Below are 22,978 nucleotides of genomic sequence, written 5' to 3'. Positions count from 1 at the left end.
TCTGCCCATTCCGGCTTCTCCCTTACAGCCCCTGAGGTACATGAAAGAGGGGAGAAAATGTAAAGAAACACAGCACAAGGGGGGTTTGAAGTGAAGGGCATATGGCTGCAGGCATTGGCCAGCCCTATAGGGAGCAAGACTGGAGAGCTGGCTTGCAGCAGGGCAGAGGGGCTCAGGGCACTCCAGGCAAGGGCTCGCAGTGGTTTATCCCCCTCCTCTCTTTTTTTCCTACCTTATGAGTCCCAGAAGCTTCTGCTGCTTTTCCTAGGGAACTTCCAGCTCCCTGCAGCTCTGTTGCAGAGCCTGGAGCATGGTTGATGCCATTCACCGCCTTAAAAGAGCTGTTTCACACAGTGTGGGAAGCTGGGGGACAGGGAGCGCTTGAAGCACAGCCCATGCGCCTGAAGCAAGAGCTGCTGTGCACCAAACACAGGCAGAGGTGAAGGCAGAGGCAGCTTCGCTGCCTGCATGACTTCAGCTGAGGATCCCGAGGGGCCGCCTGCAGCCAGCCCGGCAGGGATGCTCCGGCGCTGTTGGCTGGGTCAGTGTTTGAAGCTGCATCCTTCTCCTGGCGTATTTTGGTTGGAGCAACCCAGGGAAGCTCCAGCAGTCGAGGAGGCAGCGGGGGGGGGGGGGGGGGGAGGAATGCAGGACCCGTCTCCCGTCGGGATGGGAGGGCAGTGCCTGGCCGGGATCGGGGTGCTGGGCACAGCGGGGGGACCAGCATCTCCATAATCCCTGCGGCACAGCACGTCTGCGGCCGGCTGTGCTGGGATCTGCGTTGTCACCGTGTGTCACCGTCAGTGTCTGGACACCCATGGCGTTTATAGACGAACCCGATGCTCTGCCTTCCGCTCCTTTCCGTTTTCTTTTGCTCATTTGATTGCTGCAGTGCAGGAGCTCGTCTCTGATATTTGCCGAACCATGGCTTGCTGACCTCTCTCTCTCTCTCTGTTTATGTCTGTGCCTTTCCCTGTATGTTCTGTAGAGGATGTAGCAAATTTAACAGCCAGTGATGTGATGAATCGGGTAAACCTGGGATATTTGCAAGGTAATTCCCTTTCCCTGGGAGTCCCGCGTGACTCACGGCGTGCAGCGTACAACAAGATCATGCCAGCTAAGCCCAAACCACACACCCCTGCCGGTTTTCACCTTAGATTCCCGAGCCTTTCAAGCACTGATTTGTTTGGTTTGGAAAACAAAAGACCGAGCGGAGGCGCAAACAGGGCTCCACAAAGCAGTGGAGATAAAAGCCTCAGGGACCCTTTTGTAGCTGAGTTCTTACAGGGAAATCACAGCCCTAGGCTGTCATTAAAAGAAACCCTCCCTCCATCGCTCTGCAAGTTGGTTTCGGTCTGTAAAGCCAGCGGCACCTTGAGGAGGGGATTTGTGGGGGGCTGAGCCCGGCGGAGCTGCTGCTGTGGGCTGTGATGAGATGCTGGAGATGCTGCACCAGCCCCTCCTCCTCTTGACCCCACACGGGTCAGGCACAGCTCAGGGGCCAGGCAGCATTTGGAAAGCCCTTCACAGTCCTTGCCTTGTGTTCTTTAGCATTAGCAGGCCCTGTTTTCTAACCCAGGCAGCAGCTCCCACGGGCACCGCCCGTGCTGCAGCCATCCCAAGCACCTCGTTGGTGTCTGCAGCGTTATTGCATCATTTACACCTTTACACAGTGTAAAGGCACTTAAAGTGGTGTAAAGTGCCCCGGAAAGGCCCCATTTTACTGCAGCAGTTAGAGGTTAGCAATAGCCCATTCTTGCTCTGTTTTAGGCTTCACTAACCCGTGCTTAAGGTGAAAAGCTGGCATTCTCCTATGAACTGTCCTTCATCAGAGCAGCAGCCCCAGCCGGGGCTCATGGAAGCCCCACGCCAGCACAGTATATTGCCAGCAGGGTGGTGGGTGCTGGGCAGAGCTCGGACCCCGCTGGCATCACCCCATTCTGCAGAAGAGCTGGGGCTGAGTGAGCATCACAGAGGGTCCAGCACCGTCAATTCACCCCAAGCCAGGAGCCCCCATGGGTGAACACCCGACGTTGTGGCATCACTCCCGGTGCAGGAGCTGGAGCTCAGCGCTGGCTCCCCCACCTCGATAAACCCAGTGATTGCTGGGCTGAGCCCTGCCGCTGTGCCGCAGGGGACCACATGGCAATATACTTGGTGGGTTCAGCAGTGCCTGGCTTGGCTGCATGGGGGTCAGGAAAAGGTGCTTCCATGGAGCAGGGAACCCTGCCGCGAGCCAGGGCCCTTCCCACCTCCCTCCTCATGTCCAACCCCGTGTGTCCCGCCGGGTACCAGGGTCTGTGTGTGCCACCCGCACCCCAGCATTGCCACCCCCTGTCCCCGCCTCGCTGTAAGGATGAGCACTGGGATGGACAAAGCTCGAGGGACTGGCTGGTACCCAGGACTGGGCCAGCACCCTGGTACAGCATCTCCCTGCGGTGGTCCCATCCATCATCAGGCACCTTCTGTGGGCTCAGAGATGCTGGGAGGTGTCTGAACAGCAAAACAAGGGTCTCACGTCCCCCTGCAAACTCTGCTGTGTGTGGTCCAGCTGCAGGGATGCCCTGGACCCATCTGGACATGCAGTGGCCAAATGCATGTGGGCACCTGTTTGCATCCCTGTGCAGGGTGCCAGGCCTCATGGCTGCAGTGGCTTGAGCTCATTGCATAGCTATAGAAGAGCCTCATTTCAGAGGTTCCACCCCAGTCCTGAGGCTGAAGAGCAGCTGGCTTGGCCACTACCTCGTGCCTGGGCTGATCACGCACCCATGGGTGCTGTTAAGGCTGGAGACTGCTGTGTCCTGCTGTGTGGTGGGCATGTGGTGGTGGGAGCAGCCCTTCTCCCGGTGGCCATTTCCTGGTCCTGCTGCCACCAAACCGAGCTCCAGTTGTCTGAGGCCAGCAACCATCGGATGTGCACCGATGCTGCTCAAGAGGGACCCTTCTGACAGCCCAAGAGGCGTCCCAGTGACAGCCTTGCAGCGAGCCGGCATCCCACCGTGCTGCTCATGCTGCCCCTGGCGTCCGTCTGTCCATCCCCTCTCCATCCTGTCCATCCACATCCATCTGTAAATGGTGTTATTTGTCGCAGCTCCCCCCCTCCCCAGCCGCCCGCAGCCTTGCACCCCCATTCATTTCACCTATGATCTTGTTCTCAGCTAGTTTGGAAAGCACAGCCCCCCCCGGCCCTGGGGCCACCCCTTTGCCCCTGCAGCACCCATGGGTGGCCCTGAGCCCTTCCCCGGGTGGTCACTGTAGTTTAGAGCCATCCCTGAACGGCATCGATGGCTCTGGAACTCCACGGAGGTGGTTTCCCTTGGGCAGGAGAAAGAAGCAGTGATTGAACTAAAGCCTGTTGCTGGATGATGCTAAATTAAGTAATGCAAGAAGGGGAGAAGCGGGCAGAGCGGCCCGGGGGGGGGGGGTTTGGCGGCCCTGAGCCAGTGGTTGGACTCGTTGTGCTAGACCTAACATGGCAAGACTAACCTGTTCCCTTTTTTGCACTAAACCAAGGTAAGAAAACTTACTTTTTTTATGGGGGAAAATAGGGACTTTTGAAGAGTTTCGTCTGCCAGCCATGCAGCTGGGGGGGAGTGGCTGGGGAGGCATGGAGGGAGGTGGCAGCAACGTTCTTGGTGCTCTTCCAGTGGCAATGCCGTGTGTTGGGAATGACCTGCGATCCCTCGGAGCCGGGTGCTCGGGGATGCTGCAGTGGGGCTGTGGGACCGAGGCCGTGGGGTGTCCGTCAGGGCATCCCTCACCAGCCCTTTCCCCTTGTCTCGCAGATGAGATGAACGACCACCAGAACACGTTGTCCTACGTCCTCATCAATCCCCCCCCGGACACGCGGCTGGAGCTCAATGACATCGTGTAGGTGTTGCCCCCATCCCCTCTTAGCCTCTCCCTGTGCCCCCAGACCTGCCCCAGCGCTGCCTGCCCCCATTGCATTGCTTTCATCCTTTCTCATAAAGACCAGCAGGGTTTTGCCTCCTTTCCAGGCCGTCCCCATTCCGTATGTTCCCAAGCAGTGCCCAAACTGCCCCAGCTTTACTCATCATGGTTCTGACTCTCAGTGTGAAGGTTTTCCCTTGGCTTTTGCTGCTGTGCAGCAGAAGGAAAAATAACTCTTTATTGCTGAGCACAGCCCCATGGCACATCCCCACGTTTCCCAGCCTTGAGGATGGGCCAGATCCCGCTTTAGTGGTTGCACAGCTCCCTGGTGCTGATGGGGAAGTGGGGGGGTTCCCATTGGTGTAACCAAGCTGTGCCCCGCAGGTACCTGATCCGCTCCGACCCCCTGGCCCACGTGGCCAACGACGGCCACAGCCGCAAGAGCAGCTACAGCAACAAAGTGGGGCCCTGCAACCCCGAAACGCGCGACGAGACCCAGCTCTGAGCGGCCCCTGCCCGGGACAGGGTGAGGATGAGGACGGCGGCCGAGAGGAAGGCGGCCGCTGCTGCTGCTGCCCATGGGTGCCCCGGGGGCCGGTGATGCCCAGCCTGGCTGCGTGCTGTGCAAGGGGTGCCCAGGCCCCCGGAGGGACGGGACAGACGGACGCACACCCGCAGGCACCCCGTGGCTTTTAACTTTTTATACCAATACCGCAACTAGTGAGAAAGTCTTCGCTGGTGCTGGTGGGACGTGGCTGAGACCCGATGACAAACAACCCTGTGAGAGCAGGAGGACTGTGTTTAACATTCCCCCCCCGATGATGCAGGTTGTTTGCATTTGATGGGGTTTGTCAATACAAGAGCAAAACTGCACCAAAACCTTCCTCCTTCACCAGGGATCCCCTTGGGGTACCCAAACTTCTCTTTCACCCAACTCACGTTCTTCACCCTCTTGGTTTTCTGTTACGGCATCGATGTGAGGAGCACTTGGAGCTGTGCCGGGAGGCAGGGAGGGATGTGCTGGCGGCTGTGGGATGGCTGGAATAGGACTGGACATGGCTATGCAGCTCCTTCTGGTGCCATGGCAAGGCTGCACTGCCTCCAGTGCACCTTAGCCTCTCACAAACCCAACCTCACCAAAACCAGGTGACTGGAGCCAATTGCCATCCCTATGGCAATGCCTCTTGCCATACGTGCCCAGCCCCGGCTGTGGGCACCTTGCCGCTGGGTCTGTGTCCCCCATCGAGCTCATCCCCCATTGCTGCTGCTGTTGGAGCTGGGCTGCCCTGTGCTGGGGTGGGATGGGACGGGCTGGCCGGGAACAGGCACTCATGGGGTCAGTGACTCAGCTCAGCCCCTTGCCCTCCTTCCAGGGGCAGTCTGGGGCCTGACACCCGCTCGGCTGCACAGCCTGGATCTGAATGTCCCCCCTTCCCTTCCCACGGGCAGGACCAGTGCCACCATCAAGGCAGCAGGTTCTGCCTGCGCCCCCTGCCCGCTGCAGCTCCATCCGTCCTTGCTCGACTTTATAACGCAGCAACAGCACGTGTCTGCAGCAGAGGTGCATGAATGTACAGAACAACATCAGCCCCAGAGCACTGCCTATGCTGGCCAACCGCTTCCGACTGCACCCGCGGAGACCTCCCCAGAGCAGAGACACCAGATGCGTTTTCCATCTGGTTTTGCACACTTGTAAAGGTTTTCTTTGGCTGCCAAGTGAATAACTGCCTCGTTACCTTTCTAGACCTTTACTTGCATAGGTTAAAACTGCTTTCTTTCTTTTAATGAGAAGCCTGTAAAGCACAACGTTGCCATGAAATCCCATCAGCCATCCCGGACCTGCTGCCAGCTGAATGGTTTAGTGCCATGAACATCTGACTTCTGTTCCCCCATGACACTCCCAATAAAAGCTGTTTACAAAAGCAAACCAAAAGCAAACCACAAATACCTGTTTGAAGCTGCAGTTTCAAGCAGTGGTGAGATGGGCTTGAGGGGATCCTATTTTAGTTCTTTGTTATTTGGTCCTGATGTGTTGGTCATGAGGCCCTGTGTGACCCGCACTGGGGACCATCAGCTGGTGGTACATCAGGGGTTGGGGAGGCACTGCAGGTGAAAGCAATGAGCCCAGCCTGACCCTTCCGCTTCACTTTGGTGTGGGCACAAACCACACTGCCTCTGATGGGGTTTTTTGGGTTGTTTTGGGGTTTTTTCAGTTATTGAGGTTTTAATCTAGATTATGTTTGATTTATTTCTATTTGTAACGCAGCATGCCCAGTATATCATTTGAAATAAAGAAGTTGTTGTAGGCTGAAGAAGAGAGCAAAGTTGAAGGACAAAAGCACACACTGGGGCTGTATTAAAGGCCTCATCACCTATTAGTGTATTTAAGCAGATTACAGCCGGTGATTTTCCAGTCCCCACTTTGCTTTCAAGGGAGTGTGGAACAAACATGAAGGGTTTAGAAAACCCCAACCAACCAAGCACCAAACCCCCCGGCAGAGTGGGAGCTGTGGTCACCTGCACGTGCTGGACTGCTCACAACATCACAGGTTTTAGTCTGCCCCATCCCTGGCAGTGTTCAAGGCCAGGTTGGACAGGGCTGGGAGCAACCTGCTCCAGTGGAAGGGGTTGAAACTGGATGAGCTTTAAGGCCCTTCCAACCCAAACCAGGCTGATGCTATGATCTTTCTGTCTCCATTTGACTGGCTGCTGGCGGGACAGGCTCCATAAGCGCTGTGTTCTGCAGCTAAACCCAGCCCTGAAACGAGCCAGCCCCAAGCATCCAGGTCAGCCACTCACTGCTGGGTAAGTGGTCCCCAATCCAGAGCCCCCCCGGCTGCACAGACATTGGCGCCACACAGGAGCTCAGCTTTAGGCACCTCCTTCTCCCTGGACAATCTGAAGTCTTACAGACCCTTAATACAAGGAGATCATCAACCTAAGAGGAAACCCACATACCAAAAGCAGTTTAAACTGCCTCTGGTTTGGGATACTCTTAAATAACAGCCCTCAATACGACCATATTTTGACAATGCTTCTGGTTTTGTTCGAGGTATAAATAGCTGTATTTAAACAGAAAGCTACGTGTATAAACCGTGGGCGTTTTGCAGACGTTCTTTCTATGGTGTACATTTATAGCAGACATTCTCCGGGATGTTGAACTCGATACTGTAGATCCTTGCCTGTGGTCAATGCAAGTCAGAACAAACGTTTAATTTTCTAATTCTTTAGACTCAGCTCCAATACTAATGTAAAAACAGAAGTATTTTATTTTTGTAATGGGCCTGGGAATGCTGATGCATCCAGAAGAGCCGTTCCTGCTGTCTTGGAGGGGGCCAGCCCCTGTCCTGCACTTCCCACAGGGACAATGAGCTTGGAAGAACAGGGTTTGCTGAAGGGAATGGTTGTGTTCCACTGTGGAGATGTGACAGGCCCTGGGGGAAGGCAGAAATGAGGATGACCGCAGTGGTTTCAAGTGTAGCAGCAAGCGGCTCCATCGCATGTTACATGTCCACTAATGGTTTCCTACACTAAATATGGACTAAATCCATGTATCCTGCATTAAAATTGAGTATTAAACCAAATGTTAGAGTATATTTATTTCCTGTTATACCCTATTTACCTCAATCTGTACAGAACATGACATCTTTATGTCCCCTGGGAGACCTCTCATCTCTCCGGGTCAGCTCACGCAGGGATATTTATCAGCAACAGCCGATAGAGCTCCTTCTGAGCCCTGGTGCTGTGACACGTTCTGCTGGAGGCACTGCAGGAGAGGGGTTTGTACAATGACCGGGAAGATGCTTCACCTTTCTGTAAAGACAATGAAAATAAAAGAGCTGCATGCAGCAACCATGGAGCCTGCGTCTCCTTTTGGTCTCGGAGCGAATTTCATCTTAAAACCCATGGCAAGACGTGGCTCTAGAGTGCCAAAGGCCTGACACGTATGAGCCCGTGTTTCCGGTCATCTCTTCCAGACCTTTTCAACCTCAGCTTTCAAATCTCTTTCTCCATTCCTGCCCAAAAGACACATCAGATTTGCTTCCTGTTGTGTTACAGTAACAGCACGACATCCGAACCACAAAACCCACTGCAGAAATCATCATACCTGTGACTGGTCCCAGCCCTGCCACTGCTGGAGCTAAATGTAATCCTGGAACTGCTGGATTAAATGTAAAACCCGATTAACTGAGAGCTGCTGAATTGGACACCCCATCCCTGGCAGTGTTCAAGGCCAGGTTGGACACAGGGGCTTGGAGCAAGCTGCTCCAGTGGAAGGGGTCCCTGCCCGTGGTAGGGGTTGGAACTGGATGTGCTTTAAGGTTCCTTCCAACCCAATTCTATGATTCTCTTACTTTGCACTGCAGCCCCAAACCATTGGTTGTAGTAAGTGAAAACTCCAAAGAGATCACCAGTTTCTCTGCTGTTAACCCTCCAGTGGAGCAGGGAGAAATGGAGCTTATTTTGCCTACACACCCGATGTTCTGGCAGCCCAGTGTTGAACTGTACGGAGCTTTTCAGAGTCAGTGTTTTCAACTCAGATTATTCTTGAACCCTGCCGCAGAGCATGATGGAAACGTGACAGACATTGACTACAGATGCAAACAGCACATGCAAATACACGACATGTATAGATGATGCATGAAGAGTTGGGGAAAAGAAATCACATTGAAGAGCACTTTAAAGATGTACATTTTTGTGTCCATTATGTGTAAGAAATCGAGAGAGATTTACTCTATCTAGGAACTAATTCTGTAGCTCAGAGCAGACACAGTGAGAGCTCTGTGGAAGGCTTACACATGGCTTAGGCACGTCTTCAGTGGAGTGAAAAAACATCACTTGCTTTCAGATATCCTCTTCTGTGGTCACAGGAAAAGCTGATGCTGTGGCTGTACCTTAAGCTCCCCCTCTTTCCTACCCAAACTCCCAGGAAACACAAGAACCTTTGTGAAGCTGGAAGAGGTTTTTTAGGGAAAGCCAGTTCTTGTTTTACACACCTAAGGGGAAGGACCCTGGCTCCAATCAATCCTGGTGAATCACAAACTAGACAGCTAAGGTACAGCTTGACAAGTTACTTCTCTTTCTCTACAGAAGGCACCCAGATGTAGCCTAGCACCAGTAACTGCCCAGGCCTTTCACCTGGGAGGGTATTTGCACAAAGCTCCATGCTGTGGAAAGGCAAAATGTCATTTTCTAAGCAGTGTTTTCTAGAGGAGACATCAGCAAGATGCTGGCACCATTCTTCCATGGCAGCTGCCAGTGCACGGATCCCCCACCTGTTCTTGCACGGGATGATCTTCAGTCACTGACAGTGTCACTGTCCTGCACCCTGGGCTGACAGCAGGCAGGGAACACACAGAGGTTGACATTTGGATTATACAAAACCTATGTGAGAAAATGAGTTGTTCTCCCTGCTACAAAACGCTGCCTTTCCCCACGCACATCTACACGTTTCCTCACATTCCCCTGCACATTCACCCACAAACTCTATGTTACCTTCTTACAACCAGCTTTCTCTCTCTTCCTGTTTCCAGACTAAATTCATAGACCATATTCTTGCCAAGGTATTTGAGATTAATGTTTTTTTGATAATTAAAACTCAACACTATCAGTTGTCCAGAGAATTTAATCTCTTAGAAGGTGACTTACTCCTCTACTTCCTCTATGATCCTCACCTCAACACTTGAGACTATATGCTGCCTACAGATGGACTCCTCTCCCTGTCCAAATGGATGTCACATCCTATTGCTTCAGGTATTAAACAAAGCCACATTGCAGCAGGAAAATCAGGACCTGACTAGCACAATGACATCCAGGAGGATGCCTTCTATTCCAGTCTTTTCTATGGCCAGTGCGATCTCAGCCTGGATGAAATACAGTAAAGTTAAAAAGCACAGGGATCACTGATGTATTCTTTCTTCAGTCTACACACAAGGATTAGCTGACTGGAAAACATTATTGTACAGTCACAGGAAATTATTCCTGCACTAGAAAAGTCTATAGCCTTGTGAATATAAATTTCACTTCTATGCAACTCCGATGGATGCATTATGAAGCTTCAACAACCAGCTCATTTCCAAATTCTAGAGGCGATTTGTCTTTACAAATCACAAGCAAGCTAACACTGAAGAGCTCAACAAAAGAAATTCTCTTAACACTTCCAAACCTCTGTCACTGACTACACCGATCAAAGAAAAGCCACCAGCCAGATTCGAGAGTCTGAACTGATGAAATAAATCCTTAATGAGACTCACATTACTTTCCAGTTGTCTGAAAGCCTTTTGGTTAAGTTGTTGCACGCTGCGATCAGGGTCAGGAGAATGAAGCTCTTGTCATGAAGTTATTACAGCTACTTACAGGTGAAGCTTTCTAAAAGTGCAAGTGGACATAGACTAGCACATCTTTAAAGCGTATTAGTTCTTTGAGGGGATGAGGTGTCACAACAACAAAAGGACCCATGAAATAAAAAGGAAATCAGTTAATGGCTTTTATTAAATTTCAGTGTTTCATAAAATAAATATGGTATATAATATCAAACAGTGAGAAATAAAGCACAAGCATGAAAAGCATGGTAACAAAAGCTACGCTCATGACTGTGTTTAATACTTAGCACTTCAGAAACCATAAAGCCTTTAATTATTTACAAGCAGCAAACTATCTAACATAATTTACAAAGTTGCAGCAGCCTAGTCAAGGAGTACTGGAAGGGGAAAAGTAAAATGGAGAGACCGCAATGGAAGACCTTCATTTTGCTCTATCTAGTCAGCACTTTATTACGTACCCTATTTTCCCCTTATGTACATAACTCTTTATAGCTTCCATTATTCTCAGAGCTGAATAATTACACTATAGTGTCTTGCAGAGCTCAGTTCATCTCTAGGATGGTGTAAGTGCCTTTTGCACTGAAGAGATACGGATTCAAGTAACACTTCAAATAAAAGTAAACGTGCAAACCAAAGTTACAAGCCTACATGACCCTCAGGTAGTTGTGTCAAACCGGATGGCGCAGGTGTATGTTAGCAGATTAACTTAGGTAAAGGCTACAGAAACCTACTCTGAAGTCTGACTGAGGCCATGAATGAGAAATGGGAGTATTAAAAGAATGGAATTGAACTGCAAATATACCCTGGTACCACAGACAAAAATTTAATCTGCTGAAACACAAAGACTTTTAAGGTTATAACTCAAGGTTTAATATTTCAACATGAAAAGAAATCCAAAGCCATTCGACTTATTTGGGCTTCTGAAACAAATGCAAATGTCTCTGTTTAAAAATCGATTTTAAATGAGAAAAACAAATCAATATATATTAATATCTCACCCAAAATAAAAAACATAACACACTCTTCATCTTCGAGCATGCTGCTCATTCAGAATAAAGACAGGACAAAGAAAGTAGAATTACATTTCATGATGTAATAAAAACATTAAAATCTGTGATCATTAAGTGCACCATCGTACAGGAGTAGCGTGCTCAGAGTGGAAATGTTCTATACCTACCAGATTCCATCTTTATTAAAGCAAACAAATCTTTAGGACACTACCTGAAACTGAAATCAGTAATGACTGTGCTCTGTTCAGCTTGCCTTAAGTTTCAGTCAGGCATGTTGCAGTTGTAGCACCTGTAGTATGCCTCTTCATGATTGTATTCCAGAGATCTTTACATTTGTGAACAACTTGGTTTTTTATAAAAGACTGGCTTTTGCAATCCTTGCAATGCTTATCCTAAAGAGATCCTGTGAGTAAACTCTGTTCTGAGCAGCACAAGCTGGGGGCTTTGTTCAGAAATCTGAGCTGGACTTAACGTTGGCAGTAGATACAGTACAACAAGTTGATGTATTAAACAGTTCCTCAAAAAAGTCCCAAAGGAAGGTTTCCCTAAAGACTGTTTAAAAAACCAAACCAAACCCAAAGCACTTCACCCAAGATCTGTTCAATCCTTCTGCTGAAGTTCAGAGCTCGCCAACTTTAAGAGTGACAGGAGAAAGGAGGGAATGAGGTGGAGAGGAAATGGAACTAAAGTATTCCCAATTTGTACCGATGAAAAGTTTCAAGTAAAAGGAAATCCACTTGTTAAAGATCTTGCTACATGCACAGTCCCTCATCAGTTGAAAGCCACAGTAGTTAGCATTGGGTGTAACAGCAGATTTATTTATTATTCATAAAAAACACTGGCAATGTTCCTTCATTCTTCGTAACTTGCATCCACGGTTTCTGTTTAGAAGCTTCTTAAAAATTGTCTATGGTTCTGCACATTTCATACCAAACTGGAGGGAAATGGTAAACATGTCCTCTTTCGATGCCATCCCATTCAGCAATCCTCTCCCCAAGAACTCAGTGTCATTTACGAGTCTGAGTCTTCTTTGGCACTGCAGGTCGCTTGGCTTGCCACAAGTGGTTATGAATAGTAAGAGCATCCACACTGACAGACATGGTTTTGGCTGGAATCACGTTAAACTGTTTTCTGTCCGAACTGTACTTATAAAGTTTGTCTATCATTTTCTTGGTGATGCTCTTTGGCCCTGTTCCAGTCAGCTTGTAGATTTCCTCAGTGTCAGGATAGTAGCAATAAAGTGCTCTGAACTGGCAGCCAGCATCACGGAACAAAATGATGTAGTGGTTGGCATCACATTTTTCTAGTTCCTGCATTAAAAACCAAACATATACATAGATTAATACAGGAGTTTTCACCGTGAACATGTCAAGCTTTAGGTTTTCACATATAGCTAAATAAGTGTTATAGCTATGATTTTCAGTCCTTTTATAAGCTTGTGAGTTCAACTCTTAATACAGGATCATGCTTTACACAAGTCCATACAGTCGAGAGAAATAAAGGACCCTCAATGCAGATACATTTTAGGAAATGGCATTTGCTACAGCATATCAGCGGGGTTATGAAATGAGCATTACAGATACATTTTGTTGAGTGCATTAATATTGTATTGTACCTCTAATATTGAATTCTTATGTGGTTCATTCACTTTTCCAGCAAGACAGCAATGAGAGATTGCATTGTGAATAATGTGTTTGTTTGATTTGCTGCTGGGTTCCTTAAATAATTTTGGACCTAAGGAAGACAAAGAAGTAAAAATTATTTGCTTTATGTTTATGAGCATTAAGATTTTCATTCAAAGTGAAAAACAGAAAGTCCTCCACAATAACTTAGAGATATTAAACAGAACAAAATACACCTTGAACAAAATACACCTTAACTTCTCAAAAATAAATGTGTCACATCAAATACATCACAGCTTTTAAGGCCTGCTATTCATCACAAATGCTCAAACTGAAGCAGTCACCTGTGTATTCTGCCACTGAAGCAATAGAAGATGCAGTTGAAGCATTCTCCCAATCTCTTTCGGTGTTCCTGCTGGGGTTTCTGCTCAGAATTGGTAAAGACTCCATCGATTCAACTCTGGTGGGGTGGAATATAAAAAGTCATATGACATGATTTTGGTTTGAAAAATGAACCCTCTTAAATGAATTCATCAGTTGCTGGCTCTGAATGGGAGAGGCTATAGTCCCTTCTCCTCCCCCAAACAGCCAGATTCTCCCTGCTCAGTCATCAAAGTGAAATTCTATTCTTCCATTGGGAGAAAACAAAACAATATAGCAAGTTTGTACAGAACATGGGAGTTGGCAGCCACATAAAACAGAAGATGAATTCACTACTTACTACTGGGCCTCTATGTCAGCAAACTGAAGCCAACAACACTGAATCCCAGCACTATTGAAAAAGTACTAAAGTTAAGCTTAGTTTTCTACCTCTGAGACGGCGTCCCGCCGGAGTGCACACTTTCAGGTTCAGTTGTTGCTGCTGAGGCCAATGACAGGCTGGAACCAGACTGAGCACTGCTCAGATTGTCAGCTACAACATAAAAGAGAATGTGTGAAATACATTTTGTTAACACAGGTTTGCAGACTCAGTGAGAGCAAACAAACCACAACTCTTACGTGTGGAAGAACACTTTGTCCCTGAATCACTGTAAGATTCTTCACGATGAACTGACTTGGGCCTGGGTTTTTTGGGCTTGGATTTGGGCTTGCCAAGCCCTTGCTCCTCCAAAATTTGCTGCTGTTTTTTCCTTAGATATTCTTGCTTGATAAGTTCTCTTCGAGCTTTCTCCTCTTCTTTCCGTATTCGGTCCTCCTCAGCTTTGCGACTAAATAGCAAACACAACATATATATATATATTCAACATATAACACTTCTCCTCCTCTTAAAGATAAAAAGAAGTATTTCTTTCCAAATGTTATTACCGAGCTTCATCTCTTTTCTGTTCAACTTCAGCCTCCAACTGCTGTTTCCGAATCCGAGCCTCCTCAGCCTTGCGCTGCTGCTTCAAGAGGAACGCTGCACGTTTCTTTGCAAGCTCATCTTCTGCTTTCTGTTCATCCTGTAAAATTCAGAGCATTTTAAAGAATAGGAGAGAATATCCTACTCTGGACATCACAACATTGCTGAGGATACCAGGAAGATTTTAGGAAAACATAAGCTGTTACTTTGGGAAATATCTTTACATTCTGATAATTGCTGACTGTAAATCAGAACTGTATTGAACTGTGTGTTTGTGGCTCAAGAATAATTTAAGAGACAATTTCACTGTTCCTTCAAATTTGTGAGGAGAAAAAGAAGAGTGTCACCTTCCTCTGACTTGCTTTGAAGCATGCTTCATCACCACAAAAAATTCAAGAACTGCAAATTACAATGCAACTACCACGTGGGCTAGGACAGACGGCACAAACCACCCCAGCATAATGATAACCTCTGAGTCAGTCAGTGTATCATCACATTGTATGAAACAAAAAGTTAAATTCAGGAGGACTGAGACATCCCAGCTTGACTTTCTTGAAGGAGAAATTAAAAAAGTATCACCATGTCAGCACATTTAAGGTATCTACAATAATCACTGCTAAGCATAAATTAAGATATCAAATGTTCTGTCAGCAGTTATGAACTTCTGTAGAAGGAGAATGCACATTACCTAAAATACATCCAACCCAACAAGAAGAAATAGCACTGTCCCGAAAACCCATCAGCTTAACAACAAGCCTTTCTCCAAGCCAGTTACGTGTGAAATGAGAAAAATTACTTGAATATCTTCTCATTGTGAGCCCTGTACACTACCATTATAAGACAAAACCAAAATCTGTATGGAAAACAATCATTTCTTCCAACAGTGCACTGAAGCATCTAATTTTTCACTTGCATCTACAGCCATACAACCAAATTCTCTGTTGGAGCCCTTGGCTGCTTAAACTCTGAGAAATCTGGGTGCAAATGCCAACCCCCCCCCAGTTCAGACTCCAGCAGGTTTCCCTAGACCCTTGTGTTCTGTCAGAACTCTTTCTTTCAGTTGACACAGGTTCACAGCAGTAAATTCTGCCCTTGCATTCTGTGAATCTTTTGTACTGTATCTCAGAAAAATCTATGGGAAAGAAGAAAAGCAAGGTTTAATCCTTGTTCCTAGTAAAGTTAACACGGATTTCATACATTAAGTCAAACCCTTTTTTCTCCACAAGCAGTTCTTTCCCAATGCAGTTCTTTAAATCCTAATATTGCAACCAAAATGTACTGTGTTCCATCAGTAGACTGAGGATTGGACTAGAACACTTCTAATGCTGGGCAAATGTGTAACAACAACCAAATATAGAAAGGTAATATATTTACCTTGAAGAAAAAACCCACACCAGACTTCTGATCACCTTCACTAATCATATCTGTAGAGCTATCCGGGTTTTCAAGTTCTCCTTCATCTGGAGCTTTTAAGTCAGACAAGTCTACTTCAATGAGATTAGCCTTGCTCCTCAGTGGCTCGTCCACTGGGACATTTTCTTTTCCTGAGCCATCAGAAGAATTCAACCCTGTTTCCTTGAAGCTGTTATTCACCTCCTTGCTCATTTCAGAAATAATATTTGCATCTTTGGAGGTGGAGAGAACAAGTGCCCTTTGATTGCTCTCATCATGAAGTCTATAGGTATCAAAGAAACACTTCTCTTGAGAACCACTCCCATGATCAGGGCTACTTTCCAAGCCAATTTCTGTTGGTGTCTTTAACAAGCTATTGGATGGAAACGGTCTTAAATGCGGTAGGGCGTCTAGGCTTTGTGTTGGGGTTTTAACACGTGTTGAATTTTGCTGTCTGTCTTTACTGACTTTCAAATCAGATGGTCTCCCTGACCGAGGGCTCCTTCCTTGGCCAAATCGAGGGGGTTTACGAAGACTGTTCATTCCAGTTGGAGAGAGGGGCTCAACAAAGTGAATCGATGGTTTTACTTTTTGGTCCTGAGAGTTACTTCTGCTTCCCGGTGATGGCACTGTTGGAGATTTCATAAGCAGTTCCTGTTGCTGAGAAATCTTCAATATAGCCTGCTGAAGTGTACTGATAGTTTCATTCAGTTTCTCGATAGAAAGATCACATTCATTTATATCCACTTCAGTAACATTGTCTTCTAGGAGGGCAACAGAAATAATTTTGCTTTTCTCCAAGTCATGTATAGCAGCAGAGTCTTTTGCCTTATGTTGCTCAGCAAAAGCGAGGCTTTCTTGCATTTTTACTTTTGTTACTTCTGGAGAATCGTTGAGCATTTCTTCTCTCTCGTCCTCTTTCACAAAGAACTCCTCAGATTTGGAACCCAAAGAAACTTCATCTAAGTCTTCACCATTGTGCCGAGAATATTCCTTTGCAAAATGTTCTGGTTTAAGAGGTTGGGGAACATCAGGAGATTTCCCTTTTTTAACAACATGCAGGAAAGCTGCCTTGCCTAATTTTAGTCGCTGCCTTGCTGATAAGGCTTCCATCTTCTTCTTCTGAGCTTCTATTGCCCTTCTTTTCTCTTCCAACTGCATATGAAGCTGCACCAATTCAGAAGCTAAAAGATTAACGTTATCTTTATTTTGCCTGTTGGGGCTTTGCTCTCGCTTTTGTTTCCATGTGGTCAGTGGTGCTGGGCAGCTTTCTGATCCATCTGGTGTGGTCTTCTGCGAACTACTTGTGCTGGACTTTGTTTCATAGCTGTTAAGTCTCTGAAGCTTTCGTTCAGCAAAGTTGGTCATTCGGACACTCCCGCTAGTCATGGACACGCTGCTAACTTGAGATATTGTACTCAAGCATGGGCTGGAACGTCCACTGGCATCATCCTTGTCTTCATGTTCTTTTACCTTCATATCTTCTTGCAGTTTTGCAGATTCTTCCTCACCAATGTATTTAGCAACTATAGGATGGTCATCTATGACTACCAAATCCTGTTCAGCGTCTTCTATATCTAAGAGATCTGAATCAGAGTCCTGTCTCACCATAGTCCATGTAGTATCCGCAGCATGCGAATTGAGACTTTTCACATAACTGACATTGACTTTACTTGCTATGTCATCATCAGATTTAGCAGCATGAAGAAAAAATCCTCCAGTGGATAGTTCCTGAGGAGAAGAATCTAGACTGCTACTAGCCAAAGGTCTGGAAGCTTCTAAACCTCCCTCCACCAGTGCCACTGAATCTGCAGTTGTAGGGTCTGCAACTGGAGTGAAATCAGAACTAGAAATTGGAGTAAAAGTCCTGTTGAGGTCATGCTCACCATGACTGCTATTTGTTTTCTTGCGGATCAAAGACAAGTGTCCTTCATTTAATCTTTTTGTTGTAAAACTCCTTTGTTTCCCTTCTCCACATTCATCCTCTTTGTTGATGATCTGTTTTTCCTTTGCTGGTTTTAGAACAGCAGGCATTAGAGGCTCCAAGTAAAAACTGTCTGGTTTGCTTTCTGAAGTCTCACTATTTGTTTTTGGAGACCATGCAGATGTAACTATGCTGGGCACCCTGGCTGATGCATTCTGCAGTTCCACATCAGCACGGTTTGGCCTTTCTTCAGATCTGATTATTGCAATAAGCTCTTCATCCTCATCCTCGATTTCAACATTGTTGAGCAAGCTCTTCCCATTAGTCTTCATGGATGGAGGATGGGGCTGATTTTTTGGAGTTACGTTAACGATGTTTGAAGCAAGGCTGTCTTTGCTGATGGATCTAGCCAAACTAATACTATCGCCAGACCCAGGGTCCACATCAGTACTGGCAGAATGATGAAGAGCAAATGGCGTTGGCTGAGACAGAGGCCTAGAAAAGATAAGAACATTCTACTGATGCTTAAGCACAAAAAGTTATAATTTGTTCAATTAAGGACTTTGATGAAAACAGTGACAATTTTTGCTTCTTTGCATCCTTTATCAAAAACGACCAGCAATACTAAATAGCAACTTAAGATGTATGTTTAGTCTTTTCAATTGCAAGCTTAAAACCACTCATCTCTGAAAATGTACATTTACAGAAAACTAAAGTGACTCTCAGTGCAGTTCTAAGGAAGTGATACCACATCGCTACAGTGGCTGTCACAGTATCCTTTCATTAGGCAGTACTGGAATACTTAAATGCATCTGTTACCTGGGTTTCCTATCTGGCCATGCAAGAATTGAACCTCGTGGTTGCCCATCAACACGGGTCAAAGAATTAGAACGATGTCGATGGCCTGAAATACATATTTTAAATTGTCAGCATTTTATTAATGGTCTTTAAACAAGCACTTTTACTTTATTTAAGAGCAAACATAATAAACCCTTTCACCAAGAGATGGCAGCAGCAAACAGATTTGCTGAAATAATAACCAAAGACAAACCAAGCCTGAAAAAAATGTAGGGAAAAGTAATGACATCCACACATCTGACTTTTGGGTTTTCAAAGATCAAACTGTTCAATTTGCTCTCCCTGTCATGCCACCGACCTTTAAAAAGTCCTCACTGCCTGTTGTTAGAGCTTAAGAAGTTAGAATGCTTGGTTGGTACCTTAGTTGAGCATCCCTGGATAAGTATAGGCCCTAGGTTTTCAGTAATACAAGATGTTTAGTGAAAACCTATCAATTCCTAGAGTGAATTGTCATTCTGGATGACAATTGTATTTCCTAAGACTTGGCAAGGGGATTTCTCCTTTCTTTTCACAGAGTTTACATTATTAGTGTTAATTTCTTGCACTTGGGATTCTGAGAAATAAGCTCACTTGTTTGAGAATACCTTTTAATGCAAACAAAGACAATCTACTCAAACTCAACATGCTTACCACCTGGCTGACTGCACTTTATTTCCTCTTTAGCTCATTCAAATATATTAACTTACATCATTTTTATTCATTACTCTATTGACATTGATGGTCATTGCTAGTTGAAATGCAAATTTAAGGTAGACTTACCAGGGCTGTCTTCTCCCTGTAAAGATTTTTGTTGCTTTTGTCTCAAAGGGAGCAGTGGATGGGAAGGGCTAAAAGCAGGGCTTCCTCCTTTGCCACTAAGTCAGAAAAGGAAATTTTCATTACTACTTATATGTCTAGTGAAGATGAGCTGCTTGAACAGTTTTCATGTTTTAATAGCCTTTTTCAAAGCAGAAGTTAGACTAACTTCTCTGTCGTGCAATGGTGACATTAACTGATGAGGCTTATTGGCATTTACTAAACAAAGATCAAAACAGCAGAAAGTGCTGCTCTGAACTTCAAAATTGAGAATATTTTAGAGACTCATTGCACACAACTCAAATTCACTCAGTTTGTAGTGAACATTTAGCAGCAGAAATTATAGGTTATCCAAATGGAAGCATAAGTTGAAGATTAGTCTAAAGAACATGAAACCAGACTTACAGATAGTCAGGCTCCTCAGGGTGCAGGTAGTATCTGCTGCAAGCTTCAGAGCCTGCCTGAGCTGCGGGCTGCAACTCTGCTGGACTTGTACTAGCAGGGCTGGCCATGAAACTGCGCTTGGTTGCATTGGAAATGGGAACAGGCGGACGACTGCTCTTCTGCTGCAACACTGCTTTAACTGTGCATATATTTACAACATTAACACAACTTATACTGGTCATCAAAATAGCAAACCAGAACAGAACCTTTACACATTAGAATGAAAATTTTATGACAATTCCAAAATGAAACTTTAGGCACTACTCTTTATCTAATGTATCTTATGGTGAAGTTCATGGAAAGAAAGCTACAAGTGATAGTGGGCTTAGGGAAAAATTTATCTTCCTCATTCAAAGAATTAGAACTCAAGTGGATCTTAGAACTAACGTTCCTTCTGGTTTTACTGCTTTTGAAGATCCCCAGCAAGCAGAAACAAAACTCCAAAGGGAACACTGCTGTGCAACAGTTCCACTGTAATGCAAGTATCTTTTAAATAACATGCTAACATCCATAAGGAGTTAAAGACTTACCATCTTTTATTTCCTGAATATCTCTTGGTTGTACAAAGTCTGGTTTGACATTCTCAAACCACCAGAAGAGTTCCGCAATGAATACCATGACGTTAGGCTAAAACAGAAACAAAGAAAAAACACACCTTAGTAACAAAACCCTCGTGATTTACCCGCATTTTAGTTTAAAACGTATCCTTCATTATGTTTCTTACCTTTAAAACCAAAGGAGCATATAACATGTCCTCCAATGTGAGGTAAAAGCATTTGTTTAGATATTCATTTGAGAATTCTCTCAAAAGTTGAATATTATAGAGGCTGTCTGCAATTGATGTTACCTCCTTCAAACAAATATCTAGAAAGGTGAAAAAGGTAAGTTACAACACTACAACGTTTTTTTTAGCGAAGACAACTCATGTTTGCAATGCTGAAGAGTGACAATTGCTGAAGAATGGAGAAAGTATATTAAAATCTAGATTTTACAATGTCAAATTATGTACTCCTACAGAAGAACATGAGGATGATCAGCTAATGCAGTAGTGGACAGGTACTCCTTTTTTATGGTCTACTGAAACCAAGCTTAGTTGAACAAAGAAAAGCATATCACCTAGATATGTTAAAGCATTATTTTGTAGCTTGTAATATACAGAGCAGAGCCTTCTAAATGCAGTAAGTAAAAAAACAAAATTGGAGGTTACATCTTAAAATATACTTAAGAGGCAGATTCCATGTGACCCAACTCTAACTTGCTGTATTCCACTACTTATGAGTTGCATTTTCAGTTCATAATGTATTTCTAGTTCACCTTTCAAAGATTAAAGAATATTTATCTATATATTTAAGCCCTTATTACATACCATCCAGTTTCATTTGCTCTGGGCAATAATAGTGTATGACAGCCAGAAGAGCAGCGCCATCGCTACCATCCTTCATCAAATCTTCAAGCAAAGGGAAGTAAGGGAGTTGCCTGCTTGAAAGATGGTCTCTTCTGTAACGCACCTACCAAAAGAAAACAAGTGATCATGTGATGCTAACAAACAGAAAAGAAGAATGAAAAACAAAAGGAATTAAGCACTGAAAACTCTTTACGGTGGATCCTTTAGAGCATTCTGCTTTAAGTCAAAAGCAATTTACAAGCTTACTTTTCCCTCAATAGAAGCCAATTCTGCAGAATACAGTGCTTCCCTTTTAATCACTCTCTTGCATCTGGCAGCAATCCATGCCGCTGGATTCCTAGCTTCATTCACATATTTTAACTTACTGCAAGCAAATTAAGTCAAAGTCCTTCCACAGAGATGCATGAATGCAGCAGATCCAAAGAAAGAGACACCGGTAACTACATGAAAACACTTAAAGCTTGGGAAAAACAAAACAAAAACACAGCAAAAGATAATTCAGGCGGGCTAGTGATTTCTCATACATTACCTACATCCACAGACTTGTCAGTCCACAGACAGCAAAGTTCTCTCAGAGATATTCAGAACATGGTAGGTCTGGCAAGCCAGCACATAATATGAATATCGTGCAAAAGAAAAGAGCATGGCCTTTTCCAAAAAGCAAGAAGAGCAAGTAGAGCCTTTAAATCAATGGCGAAACTCTCCCTGATTTCACTATAGATCAGAATCAAACTCTTCTGCAAACCGGCCCCCAGTCCTCACAGAATTTGGAGCATAGCTGAAGAACAGCTAATGCCAGTCAACTAAAGAACAAATCTTGGCATTGCTTCTTGCAATTTGTGCAAGAAAAGTTTTAGTGTTGATGTTCACTAAGCACCCACATGCCGGCTAGGCTGGAAGGTTGTGTCTAAGCTCAAGCAGCAAAGCAGTTGGGCAAGCAAAAGAACTACAAACTACAGAGGCTAGCAGAAATACCTTACAGAGTTGGGAAAAGACTCCTTTTACATGTTAGTGCATTAACATCACTTAATATTTAACAAACTATCTTGAATGATGTGCTGATATACAGAGAATGTATTTAGTTGTCAGAGGCAAGCTGGATTTTATCAATGGAATCATAGACTTCCCAGGACAACCTGGGAAAGCTCTACACAAACACACACATATGTGCCAATGTAGGATAGCACAGGCTGAGAAAAAAATCTGTTCAAAGGAAAAGTCACACTCAGAGCACTAAGCAGCAGTCAATTTATTCTGCACAACTATAAAGATGTTATGTTAAGCTTCCCTGGCAAAGGCAAGTAACTCTAAAAGCTACCTCTATATGTTAATGCTATTTTCCTGTCCTTTTACCAGGTGCAAGCTACTTTTTTTTTTCCCCAGCCTGAAGCACTCCACAAATATGTAATGGAATGTGAATCATACTGTACCACACGAGCATATTCCACTGGTTCCAGCATGCAGTGTGATAGGGCATGCATCAGATCGGGCTTACACAAAAAGAAATGGTGAGACACATGACGATGGTTATTCAAACAAGAAACAAATCAACTGCATTAGCAACATCCACTATGCACTGGAAATGGGGTCATTAAGGTTGATAAAAGAAGTATGCACACTAAGGTGAACTGGTTAGCTTAAAAGGTTCAGCACTTATTGCACTTAGATGAAGGAAGTATATTAAAGACAAACTTCAGAACTTTAATTCCTCCTGTGTTTAAAGTAGATGCAAATAATTCCTTTCCAATAGGCTTAAATGGAATTTAAACCAATGACAGTCAATACTGAGAACTAGAATTCCTTGTTTATTTTAGCTTTGGTGAAAAAAAGCATGAATTTATCATCAGAGTTTTTGTATGGACTTAAATTAATTCCTTATTTCTCTCTCAATTATTCTTCTCTTAATCATTCAGTCTTTTACACTGAAAATTCTGAATTCTTTCCTGTATTCTAAGCTGAGTTTTGTGGTTTC

General features: G+C 45.1%; 2 protein-coding genes across 7 annotated transcripts in view; one reads left to right on the top strand and one right to left on the bottom strand.

Annotated features, from left to right (window-relative positions):
- The window catches only part of KCNT1 (potassium sodium-activated channel subfamily T member 1), a gene marked incomplete at both ends in the record, with an annotated part of 75,477 nt that extends 71,081 nt beyond the window's left edge, over positions 1-4,396 (top strand). For 2 of the 4 annotated variants that reach the window (XM_080630747.1, XM_080630748.1), the window contains 3 exons: positions 989-1,051; positions 3,786-3,870; positions 4,276-4,396. In XM_080630747.1, the coding sequence (XP_080486873.1) occupies positions 989-1,051; positions 3,786-3,870; positions 4,276-4,396 (269 nt within the window). The remainder of the gene's footprint in view (positions 1-988; positions 1,052-3,785; positions 3,871-4,275) is intronic. The other 2 variants (XM_080630750.1, XM_080630749.1) reach the window with 1 other exon arrangement.
- Positions 4,397-12,231: 7,835 nt separating this feature from the next.
- The window catches only part of CAMSAP1 (calmodulin regulated spectrin associated protein 1), a gene marked incomplete at both ends in the record, with an annotated part of 32,075 nt that continues 21,328 nt past the window's right edge, over positions 12,232-22,978 (bottom strand). For 2 of the 3 annotated variants that reach the window (XM_080630800.1, XM_080630801.1), the window contains 13 exons: positions 12,232-12,534; positions 12,840-12,958; positions 13,191-13,306; positions 13,657-13,759; positions 13,846-14,054; positions 14,152-14,288; positions 15,563-17,999; positions 18,324-18,408; positions 19,122-19,216; positions 19,563-19,740; positions 20,132-20,228; positions 20,326-20,465; positions 20,968-21,109. In XM_080630800.1, the coding sequence (XP_080486926.1) occupies positions 12,232-12,534; positions 12,840-12,958; positions 13,191-13,306; positions 13,657-13,759; positions 13,846-14,054; positions 14,152-14,288; positions 15,563-17,999; positions 18,324-18,408; positions 19,122-19,216; positions 19,563-19,740; positions 20,132-20,228; positions 20,326-20,465; positions 20,968-21,109 (4,161 nt within the window). Of the gene's footprint in view, positions 12,535-12,839; positions 12,959-13,190; positions 13,307-13,656; positions 13,760-13,845; positions 14,055-14,151; positions 14,289-15,562; positions 18,000-18,323; positions 18,409-19,121; positions 19,217-19,562; positions 19,741-20,131; positions 20,229-20,325; positions 20,466-20,967; positions 21,110-22,436; positions 22,497-22,978 lie in introns of all 3 variants that reach the window. The other variant, XM_080630799.1, reaches the window with a different exon arrangement.

This window comes from Psittacula echo (genome assembly GCF_963264785.1).
Source record: "Psittacula echo genome assembly, chromosome: 16".
NCBI lineage: Eukaryota > Metazoa > Chordata > Aves > Psittaciformes > Psittacidae > Psittacula > Psittacula echo.
Note: the sequence above shows the minus strand (reverse complement) of the source record. Positions and strands in the feature narration are given on the sequence as shown.